The sequence below is a fragment of the Epargyreus clarus genome, unplaced genomic scaffold (assembly GCF_041222505.1).
Source record: "Epargyreus clarus isolate Ecla_fem2 unplaced genomic scaffold, WU_Ecla_fem_2.2 ptg000002l, whole genome shotgun sequence".
Classification (NCBI taxonomy): Eukaryota; Metazoa; Arthropoda; class Insecta; order Lepidoptera; family Hesperiidae; genus Epargyreus; species Epargyreus clarus.
In genome coordinates this window covers 4,340,525-4,352,666 of record NW_027332210.1, presented here as the reverse complement: position 1 = coordinate 4,352,666, position 12,142 = coordinate 4,340,525, and the positions used below count along the sequence as shown (strand labels likewise).

Genomic DNA, 12,142 nt, shown 5'->3' with positions numbered 1-12,142 from the left:
TACTAATCTATGCTTTAGAATTACAATGACGTAAGGGACTAAACAGGCATTCTAGCGTTCAATTCCTTCTTAATCTGACTCAGACACTACTGCTACCTAGCGGAAATTATGGCAATTATATAAAACAATGCTACATTACGATTATCTGTTTCTTGGGTGCCATAAACACACACAAAGGCGGATACACAAACACCCAGACCCATAATAAGTGGATCATTCAAATATATGTTTGGCCGGGGATCGAACCCGGAACCCACTGGTCGTCAGCCATTCTGCCACGGGTGTCGTCAAATCCGTAAAGTTTATCATTTTTTTAAATATTGTTGTAAATAAGTCAGTTTGAAGATTTTTTAACTTACATCATTACAATTCCAAGAGCGCGAGATATGAATTATTTAAAACGAGTACATACATATTTAACCTACATTATAAGATAGATAATATTAGTTAACACATACTTACAAATATGAACCCTTCAGACTAATATCATATTACTAAAATAACAATTACTGGATAGGGGAAGAGCTGGAAGAATTACATTTACATTACCAAAAATGTCAAAAATTCTGAATAAAAAAAGGAATAACAGGATTAACTAAATATTGGCAAAAATGTGATGCTTAAGCGTATCCATATTATTTTAATTACTGTATTATATTATGGCTTTCATTCGACTGTTAGAAATCAATTATTAACCATTACTACCACACATTGGATTGGTGTCAACTTTGAGCAGATTTAAACCCTATGAATCCATTCGTTTCTGGTCTGGTCCATCTGATGAAAGGACTTAGACTTTATGAATCCAATAGTTTCTGTCTATTTGATGACAGGACTTAAATCTTATGAATCCAGTTATTTCTGGCTATTAGATGACAGGTCTTGAAACTTATGAATTCCGATGCTTTTAGTTATCTGATGACCTTATTTAAGTCATATAAATCAAACAGTTTCTGAGTATCTGATGATCGAATGTAACCAGCTAAAGTCAAGAACTGACTTTCTGATGATGGAGGACTTAAATCTTATGAATCCAGCAGTTTCTGGCTATTTGATGACAAAACTTAACTCTTATGAATCCAGCTGCTTTTATTTGCATTAGTTATCAGATGACCAGATTTAAGCCATAGGTATAAATCAAACAGTTTCAAATTATCTGATGATCGAATTTAACTTAATGAATCCATCTGTTTCTAACTGTCTTCTAGTATCGGCTTATCAGAAATGACCAGATACACTGTTGACTCTATAATAACAAATTAAATATCTGGTTCATGTATTACAAATATAGTAAAAAGCAATTATTTCTTACATGTACAGTCAATTTCGTAATTCAGTATTGCTAGTAAAAATATTTTTCGTAACTTAGTATGTTATAGTCCGCGTAAAACTGCTCGTCCGCTCTGAATATAGAAATGAATCGCGTCGCCATAGCAAATTGTATGACTACACCTGCTCGCAACAACTTCAGAGCGGACTAGCAGTTTGGCGCGGACTATATCTTTTTAATATTAAGACTCCCGTTATTACCAATGTTTTCAAGAATATTAAAAATAGGAATGTGTTTATTTTACAAAAATAACTGATAACAATTGGCAGCCCGGTTGAATTCGAGTACAATTTGTGCACTTGCAACACCGCGAGCGATAAGCGACTAAGATATTGTTTATAGCACTCTGTGACCTAAACCCGCATTTTAGCCACGCTTTTCCGTGTCGAAAGTAGCCGATTTTTAAACCGTACGAATATCAATAAACTAGCCTCGCAGTTGTAAAAAATAAACATCGCTATGAGGGTTTCATACTTTTAAATGTCATTTGATAACTAAAAGTTAATAAGGATTACTTTGTTTAAAGGAATCATTATGTTAATATTTTATTTTGGGTGTATTTACGTTCTTGACAATGTGTACCTATATCCTAAACAATTGCATCACTGCAAGTTTTATTGTTTCTTTTAATTGTATTTTCTAACTTCACGCCGTGCAATAATAGGCATATAAGGCCACGCGTATCGTAATGTACTATTATGTTATATATAAAATTCTTGTGTCACAATGTTAGTTACCGTACTCCTCCGAAACTGCTTTTACCGATTCTCACCAAATTTTATATGCATATTCAGTAGGTCTGGGAATCGGCTACTATATATTTTTCATACCACTAAGTGATAAGGGTTGTTCACCCTTAACATTTTTTTATTTATATGGCAACACGTTTGTTGGGTCAGCTAGTGTAAGATAATATTTTCAAAATATTATCATTCTCTATTTACAAAGATTATTTTTTTGTATTTTCTTTGATGTATTAATGACATGAAGAGCTGCAGGATATTATTGTCTGTGAATTTTATAAATACAAGTCCTATGTGTACTCTATTTCGATTTGTCTGTACTCATTTGTAGCTTCTAAAAGAAAATATCGCAAATCGTTCGCGGTGAAGCAAGTGCATTATATCCGTTCATTTATTACGTAAGATTTTTTAGACACCCTCCCACCCCCTAATAATAAAGTAAATAGCCTCAACTCCCAATGTTACTTACGACAATAATTTTCAGTACTTATTATTTCACTGTAAATATATGAAATAATATTTTACATTATATTGTAATATATTACATTTAATATCACTACAAATATTAAATAACTCTCATTGTCCCATAAATGCCTCACTGCGGGGACAAATAACTCAATATTTATTACCTATTCTTTGACTAAAAAAGTTACTAAAAGAATTCTTACACAAAATGTTACCACAGAAATTATAATATTAAATTATTATTTATTAATTACCACACTCTTTGCCTTAAAAAAATATTATTAACACTTTAATTACAACGACAAACTTTTACCACATTTCACCTTAGTCTTTAATAATCTTACGTAATAAACGAACAGTCTTCCGTTATTTATAACCAATCTATCCACAGTTTTTTGCCTACCAACCGATGTTAACAATAACTACTACAAATTCTCATTTCGACCTTTGATACGCAAATACCGACAGATCGAATATAAATAACGGACATCGATCTTCCTACATCAATACAACCTCTTCCTCGTATTCTCCTGCCGTTTCTGATACCACATGATACCGAGGACCACCAACACCATGACCACGATGGCGATCACCATCATTAAGAGGAAGGTCTTGACACCTGACATGGAAGACTTGGTATCCTCGACCCGCTCTCGGGGCGCTTCGTATGACGCGGCTGATGGAATTATGTGAGTGCGATCCTCGTCTTTGTTTTGCTGGGGATTAAAAAAAATATATAAACGTCAAATTGGTCGTGTCAAGTGTTTTTTCTTTTTTCTCTGTCGTGGCATCGTGCATTTTGCGCACAGGCAGGGGAAAATATATAATGGGACATAGTTTTATGTAAGATTGAATCAATTAGAAAAGAAGTACTATCATAAAAGTAATTTCATATATGTACATACTATTATTAATGGAGTAAACTAAATAGATAAGTATAATTATAATGTGACATACCTACTATATTACATATATTATATAATTTCCTATCATATTATATTCATATGACTGGCATATTGTAGATTGTTTTTTTTTATTTATTAAAATAGGTTTTACTCAATTATTTATTAAATTGAGCTACAATGAAACAGTAAAAAATAAATCCATTTGCATAAAGTCGAGTTGTAAAATTTCACTCGCACATATTCATCACAAATAAGGAAGGTAAATTAAATAAGAGTTTGTAACAAAAGAATAAAAATAATAAACAAAGTGTCAACTCACAGAATCAAGTAGATCGAGCTCGTACATCTTGATCGCGAGGATGTCGTGGTTGTCGCTCAGATCGCCAGTAGTGGCTGATGCACCGAAGTAGTACCCAGTTGGCAGTAGTACGTTCTCCACTCGTAAGCACTCCTTCCACGCGTTCTTTCCTTCTAAGTCCATTGATACTGAAACAAAAAAAATGTGAGTGGTCATTGTGTGAGATGTCTTTAAAATGCATGCTTAGCAAACGAGGATGCACTCCACCTGATGGTATATGGTGGTACTGCTGCCTGTAGACGTCTATAATCAATCTTAGATATGTCCTACCTATCCGCCACACATGTGTGCTACCCTTGAGGACTAAGCTGAAGCACTTAGATACAATGTCTGACTTACCACACCTATTTCGCAGAAATAGGTGGCAATGGTGCCCCTATAATCGTATCACACTTATAATATGCGTGAGTATTTGTGTGTGTGCGTGCGTGAGTGTGTGTCAGTATACGTGCACGTACGTGCGTTGGTGTGTTTGCGCGTACGTGTATGTATGTCTGCATGTGTGCGAGCGCGCGTGTGGGTGTGTGTGTGCATGTGCGCGCATGGGTGGGTGTGTGTACGTGTATCGCCGATACGTATGGGTGTTGGTGTAAGAAATATATGGGTGCTGGTGTATAATGAATGCCTACCAATAAGCGTGTCGTCCTTGTACACGATGGAGAGATATGTGTCGTGGTTGAAGTGGAGGTTGCCGTTGTTCTTGGTAGCCCATATATTTGGGTGTCGGTGCTAGAAATATATGGGTGTTGGTGTATAAATACCCACCAATAAGCGTGTCGTCCTTGTACACGATGGAGAGGTGCGTGTCGTGGTTGAAGTTCCTGAACTTGGCCTCGCAGCCGGCGAGCTGCGTGTGCGTACCGTCGCGGTCGTGGTCGTAGTGGAGGCTGCCGTTGTTTACCATCGCCGATATGTATGGGTGTTGGTGCTGGAAACGTTATATGTATGTTACTTAGAAGAATAGGTATGCGACTATCAGCTGATGGCCCGTATAGACTTTGCTAGGTTTGCTTGAATAGATTTTCCTAGGTAAGTTCTGCTTCGCCATTACTTCATAAGACGGTATATTATTTAATGTGAGCGGTGTCTGTAATGAATTTATCATTTCTTGGTATTGTAATGGACTTTACCCTTGTTAAAATAAAACAATTGGCCTGTAGTATTTTAACTTTAGCTGACCCGCTGGCTATTACAAAAATAACCTTCAATTAAAATAAATTCAACAATTTATGCCTCTAGATAAGAAGAAAATTTACGTTATTTACTACAGTCCTCAAAATTTAATAGGCCCATTTTGACACATGCCATCCTAATGTCATTAAAGTGTAGAACAAACTTTGTGTAAACGTATAACACGCAATTGGAAAGTCAAATACTTTTAAATATACAATAACGCAATAATTTGTAAACTACAACAATCAATAACATTTATAAATTGCATTACACATTTTAATTCATTCATAAAATGTGTCAAGAAACCAATTTATCCTACATCAAAAAGTATCATAGGGCGTCGTTGCAATGTTATATCAGTCGGATAATTTGGATATTTACGCCCATTTCCGGCTACAGCTTGCGGCTTCAAACCATTCGAAAGAAACCATACAACGGGCCTATAACGATTTTATTTGTTTTATTACATTTTCTCTTATTTATTTTCGTTGTCTTTCTAACCTAACCTAACCTAACCTTAACTGGCAGAGAATTCTTATAGCATTATCAAGCCTACATTTAAATAATAATAAAACTCACATTATGCGCTCCATTGTGGTTGCTGTACGTGTCCATGATGACCGCGAGGCCCTGGAAGTAGTCCTTGCTGCCGAACACAGGGCCGGGTTGCATACGGTCACGAACGTACCATATCGCGAAGCCGTCACCGAAGAGGTCCTTGCCTCGCCCGTGCACCTTGAACTGAACCTGGAGCTCCCAGTTGCGTGTGTAGCACGGCTGTGGAGAAAATGAAAAGATTAGTTTGTAGGTTTTTTTTATAATATAAAAGTAGCAGACGAGCATGCAGTCCACCTGATGGTAAGTGGCTACTGCCGCCCATGGACATCTGTAATCAACCCAAGATAGGATTAGACATATCTACCTGAGGTCGGCCACAGATGCGTCGCTACTCCTGAGGACTAAGCTGGAAGGCAGAACAGCAGAGTTTAACACTGCTGTTATGAGGCGGAAATAGGTGTGACGGTGGTGCCGCCGGAGTCAAACCACCTTCAATAATAGTGGTAATGGCGTCGCAAGCCCATGAGGTAGAACAGGTAATCGATGGAGCATTACTAGTTTATACATTTCTAAGGGGGGTGAGGCAGGCCGCAGGACGGAGACAGAAGACTGCCAAAAGTAGAAATCGATTTCCCCATTCTCCCCCTTGATAGTACTTCTAGTTTCAGTCGCCTGGAGAAATGTCGCCTGGAGAATTCGAACATGCCGCCAAAGTCACCTGTCTTATTTAGATACTCGTATATGAAAGTCAGATTCTCCGGAATGAGACGTTTTATTTTGGGCGCTCAATACAACTTTACGCTTCTGACTTTGTGGTTCGACATCGTTTGCAGTTATTACTACCGTGCCGATTTCTGTCTTACAACAGCAGTGTGAAATTATGCGTTCAAGTTTGACCGGCCCGGTCAAGGCTAAGTCTTTACCGAGGCGTTCCATCTTAGCACTCAAAGGTAGCAATGCATTTGTGTTTGTGACCGACCTCAAGTAGGAATCTAATCTGGGGTTCATTACGGATGTCCATGGGCGGCAGTAGCAACTCAGCATCGGGCGAATGCATACCCCCTTTACTACTACAATATTATAAAAAAACTCGTTTCAAAACTATATTCAGTTCTACACCTACATAATTTATTATTAACTACATAGTCATATCTATATACAATCACACGTGAATAAAACACGTGCAACAAATACTTTGTAATCTGAATAGTTGTCATAGTAATATAACACTTTAATATCAATTTCGTTTCGTAGTGAACGAAACTAAACAAAATAAGACGCCACAATATTTGGCAAATATTATTGAAGAGTCATGCTGATTATAAATGCGCGCCAGACGCCTTTCAATGACAATAATACTTTGGTAACAACCGGAAAAATAAATAGGTAAAATTAACTGTATCGAAAGTATTATACATGAAGAATAATGTTAACCGTATCGAAAACTATTATACGGCGAAAACTGTGGATGGTAATGAAAATTGTAGTTTGCATTAATTTTGATAAAGTTTATAGTAATTGTTTATGGTAACAATTTATTTCTGTTTTAGCAGCAGTGTTGCTGTGTTATAGATTAATTTCTTTAAGAGACAGCTTAGTTATATTAATCCTTCCAACTTAATGCTTCCAACTAGTACCTTCCCCGGGAGGTTCGGAGTCCGGGATCTCGATCTGGTGCTCTGGGATCTCCGACGGAACACAAACCTAGACCTCCGCGTGGTTTTCCTATCGGGCTCAGTCTAGGAGAACCTTTGCTAATACTACACCTTGCAGTATATACAACGGCATGTGGTTAGACATACTGTCTTTTTCGGGATCGCTGGCGGAGCAGTTTGACCTTCGCTAAGACCCCCTATTACCACAGTCTGCCATGGCTACTTAACATTAAATGAGACCACTTCTGATCACCTTTTACATCCTATTAATCACAGATGGGAATTTAATCAAAATTACTTACCACTGTGTTCCATATTGCCCCAGCCTTAGACTGTAAGTCTGGGGTCAGCCGAACATAGTTTGTGGTAACTATCGTGTTACCCAAAAAGTCCCAGTAAGGCACCGACATACCGCTACCTGAAACAATTTGAGAGTTCCGTTAAATTTGTTTGATCTTGATAATGCACTAAGTTAATGGGAAATTCGTTTTAATTTCAGAATATGTACTAATTAAAAATAATGTCCGACCGAAGTTTCGGCTTCGGCCATCTTCGGCCCAAACCAGACTTCGGCCAATATGAACCGATGTTTTTGCCGAAGTCGAAGTGTATGAGCAAGCGCTAAAATTGAAAGAATTGTTAAAAATACGAGATAGCAGAATGGAGATGACGACGGGCGAAATGCAAACGCAGACTCCATTGTGGTCTTGCGCCGCCGATCATGTTGTAATTCAAGTTATGTTAGGTGAAGTTATGTTAAGTTATAGTTATGGTACCATTTCTCTATCCCTGTAGTCCCGGGACCAGAATAGGGCTACGGTATCCCCTGCCTGTCGTAAGAGGCGACTAAAAGGGGGCTTCCGGGGTTGTGGACGGCAAGAGTGGGAGCTCGAACCGCCCGGCCAGCAACCCCGGGATGGATGGCGGTATATGTGGTCGCATACCGTCGTGAACACCAGATAATGTGGTGAGTTTCAAGCTCACCTGGGCGGAGCCCGACGGGGCAACGCGCATAGTGGACTCCGGTTGCGTTCCGTTTGAGATCCCGGAGTCCTCTACGCAGCGCCGAGGACGGTCACCGGGGGGGTTTTAGTGCGGTAAGAATCCCACATAAACCCGTGCCGCTCCCACGGCATAAGGTACCTTTTGACAGTTTCCCCCTCGTCGACAAAAAAAAAATTAATAAAATGGTATCATTTCTCACAAATTACAAAGTAGTAATTTTAATCGTCCTTAGTAGCTGTTTCCAATTCTGTAACTGATTTTTAGGGATATTGTTTCGGCGATTAAACAGCAAGAAATCGACCTTGGATTGTACCATTATTGTCTTGCGTTCATGTTAATCATTTACAGTGTTAATTTATGTATAAGACTCATTATGTATCATACATAAATACGTAGTGTACATATACAGTTCGAATAATATTTAACAAATAATGTTCTTCTGAATATGTGTAAAATCTTTTTAATTTTTTTTTCATTAAATGATTATTTTTATAAGATAGAAATTCCCATTGAATGGTAAGTGGACATCATGTATTGCCAATCATGGATTTGGGCAATCATCAATTGCATATAAGTCTACTACTAGTACTTACTTACTATACTTACTTTACTTATACTTCGTATTTATGTGTCTTTGATAAAACTTTAGTATGTTATTAAATTAACAAAACCTATATTAACAGATAGTATAATAAATGAATTCATTGGCATTTGCTTTTAGTATAATTAAAATTAGCTGTATCAAATAGAATATTAAGTAATTCATTAAATACAATACATTATCTAACTAAATATGTTAGGAAGTTTTCCCAAGAATGGTTTTTACAAAGTAGTATTGTTTATTTCATACTATTTTTTTTTACAACTTAACTTTTAACCTTGCTTTATGTTAAGACTAGTTTTTAAGTCAATGTCAGGTGTAATGCTGACTATCATGGTCATTGCTTTAAGGTTGCAATATTGTCGAAAAAATGTTATAATTTCTGTGGGTGGAGATTTGGAGAATTCTCTTAGTATTAACATTATGGTGGAGCCAAGGTCGCCCCTGACCAAGTTGACCAACATTATGAAGTAGAAGAAGTAGGAAACTGCTGGATCCAACGGGTAGGGGACCGTTTAGAGTGGCGGTAGTTAGTGGATGGTCTGTGTCCAACAGATAAAAACAAAGCTAAAAACCTGTGACCTTAAGTGCTGATAAATGGATGGATGGACTAACATTATGAAAATAAAGGGCTGGTTATATATTACTTATCCTTTCATATGACAAAAGTCAGGCGAAGTGATGCAACATGCGGCAACACTATTTTATAAAAAAAAAACTTGCTCTTGTGGGCTGTGCTACACAACTAACATTATGAAATAATCTGAAATATCAAGTGGTCATATATTTTTTGTCTTTTCCTGTAACAGAAAGTCAAATGACTGGTCCTGGAGGCCCTCAAAATGTCTGTAGATTCCTTTATAGATTTGTAAAAGCTGGTAAAAGTTGATCAACTTAAACTGGGGGCCTCATTCAATATTTTTGCCCCAGGCCTCCGACGAGCTTAGTATTCCACTGAGTCATCATCATCAACAACCCATTACTGTCCCACTGCTGGGTACGGGTCTCCTCTCATTATGAGAAGGATTAGGCCATAGTCCACCGCGTTGGTCAAATGCGTATTGGTAGACTTCACATACCTTTGAGATTTTTTTAATAAATCTCTCAGGTATGCAAGTTTCCTCACAATGTTTTCCTTCACCGTTTAGCACGTGATAATTAATTTTTAATCCTCTGAGTAGCAACACAATTTTTTAAAATTTGTTTCTTCTTGTATAAACATACATAAATATACAAATTGAATTATTTTACATTATGTAATAAAATGATAATTCAGAACACATTGATAATGATAAAGTCATTAATAATACATCAATGAGTCATTAAAATTTTGCTCAGTGATATTGGAACAAGATAACAAATATAAACATAACAATATTTATTGTTATATTGTTCTACATTGAGAATATTTTCAAATGATAAGAATGAATTACGCTTTTGTTTTCAATATTTTATATGCACAGTGTTAAGTTTTCATGTTGTTATTTATAACAAACAATAGAAATTATTGTCTTGTAATTAGAAACAACGGAAGGGAAGAAATTGGGAAGTCCCAGGTTTGAGTCCTATGCAAAATGTTCTGACTACAAGATAATAAAACAGACAGTAATCGTTTTATCATATATAATTATATATTTTATGACTCAAATAGGAGACGAGAATGAGAATGGGTCACTGCCGCCCATCTATAATCAACCCAAGATAAGATTAGTCGTACGTGAGGTCGGCAACAGATTAGTTGCTACTTCTTAAAATGTGTATGTGTGATAAAATGTGGAATGAACATCCTCTTGAGGTATTCCCTGAGCGCTATGACATAGGGCTCTTCAAGAGGGGTGCAAAAGGAGCTCCTTGAAAGCTGGTAGTATTGGCGACTCCTCTGGTGTTGCAAATGTCCATAGGCGATGGTGACTGCTTTCCATCAGGTAGCCCATCTGCCTTATCGTGAGATATACATACATAAAAAACCGAGGACTAACTCAGAATGCTTCGGATAAGTATATCTCCCTTCAAACCAGAACACAGCAGCGCTTAAAATCCATATTATACAGCAGAAACTACTAGGAGTTTATCACTTGCATAGTATTGCATTATGTTGATATAAGACTTCTTTCAGATATTCTTATGACTAATTAGTAAACTGATAAACCAAACTTTTATAAGATATAATCAGACAGGTATTATGATAATCAAAGCTCAAAGTTCAGAGATAGCAAAAATCTACAAATTTTTATGTTGAAAGGTCAGAGAACTATAGCCAAATATAGTCTATTTATAAGACAAAGCAGTTCTTGTATTTTGGTAGGAGGGTGTGGATACTGCCTGAGTTACATAGGAGGCTACTATCACAGACCTTCGGAGTGACAAACCATCTATGCTCAAGTTCAGCTAGTCATTTTTCTATATAGATTTGGGTAATCAAAAATAAATATAGAGAGAATAGACTGTACTGTACAGAGAATACCATCTTAAAGCTGGACCGTTTGCTACTTCAATCTTATACAAAAAAGACTATTTTTCGTATTAAATATTGACTAAAGAAGCTGATATCTTTACATAGAATTACAAAACAGTTTTTGTAAGTGTTCGCGCGCAATCACAATACAATATAGCCATTATTACAACAATGGAAGAGACTGGAAGTTTGGTATTTTATGGAGGGTAATAATAGCCAGAGTCGGCTAATCAAATATAATGTAAAGTCACCTGTACAGGTCACTAACCTTGGTACGGTTTTGTCAAAGAGTGCTCCCGCCTGATGTAGTCCCGTGTGTTCCATTCCGCGAAAATTGGAGCGAAAGCAAAGCTTACGAGAAACAGCTTAGATAACGAAAAGTTTATGATAAACATTTCCGCACTCTTAAAATAACCCCGGTTCAACTAATGACAAGACAAACGCCAAATCAAATCATGGCATTGGCATGGCATATGTAGCGCTGTCACTGGCAGCGGAGGGTAGTGTAAAGTGTTGCCACTTGCATATTTATATTTTACCACAAACAACATAGCTAAATTAGTTCACAAAATAAAAAAAAAACTTATTTATACACTTTGTATTTATTTATAAACTTATTTATATACTTTGTAATCTGTATGAAAAAAGGTAACAAGCTTAAATTGCCCAGTCACAAAATGTACGATGATAAATCTCAGAATAACAGTTCATTAAATGATACCCATACTTATTTTTATATTATGAAAAAATTAAAAAAACCAGATTATAAAATAAATATCTGCTTGAAACTTAAACATTTGAATTATAATTTTCAAAGGAATACCAATTCAATATGCTTTGACAAAATAATTTTATATTAGAGCAATAGGGAATATGCACATTTTTATTTTATTA

General features: G+C 36.5%; 1 protein-coding gene across 1 annotated transcript; it reads right to left on the bottom strand.

Moving 5' to 3' along the window:
- Positions 1 to 965: 965 nt before the first annotated feature.
- Positions 966 to 11,738, bottom strand: LOC140746336 (vesicular integral-membrane protein VIP36). Its single transcript, XM_073078448.1, has 6 exons — positions 11,517 to 11,738; positions 7,490 to 7,605; positions 5,554 to 5,751; positions 4,567 to 4,729; positions 3,763 to 3,929; positions 966 to 3,254 (listed from the first exon to the last, which is right to left on the bottom strand). The coding sequence occupies exons 1-6, from the start codon at positions 11,641 to 11,643 to the stop codon at positions 3,042 to 3,044; spliced, it is 984 nt and encodes a 327-aa protein (XP_072934549.1). The 5' UTR covers positions 11,644 to 11,738; the 3' UTR covers positions 966 to 3,041.
- Between the last annotated feature and the right edge of the window lie 404 nt (positions 11,739 to 12,142).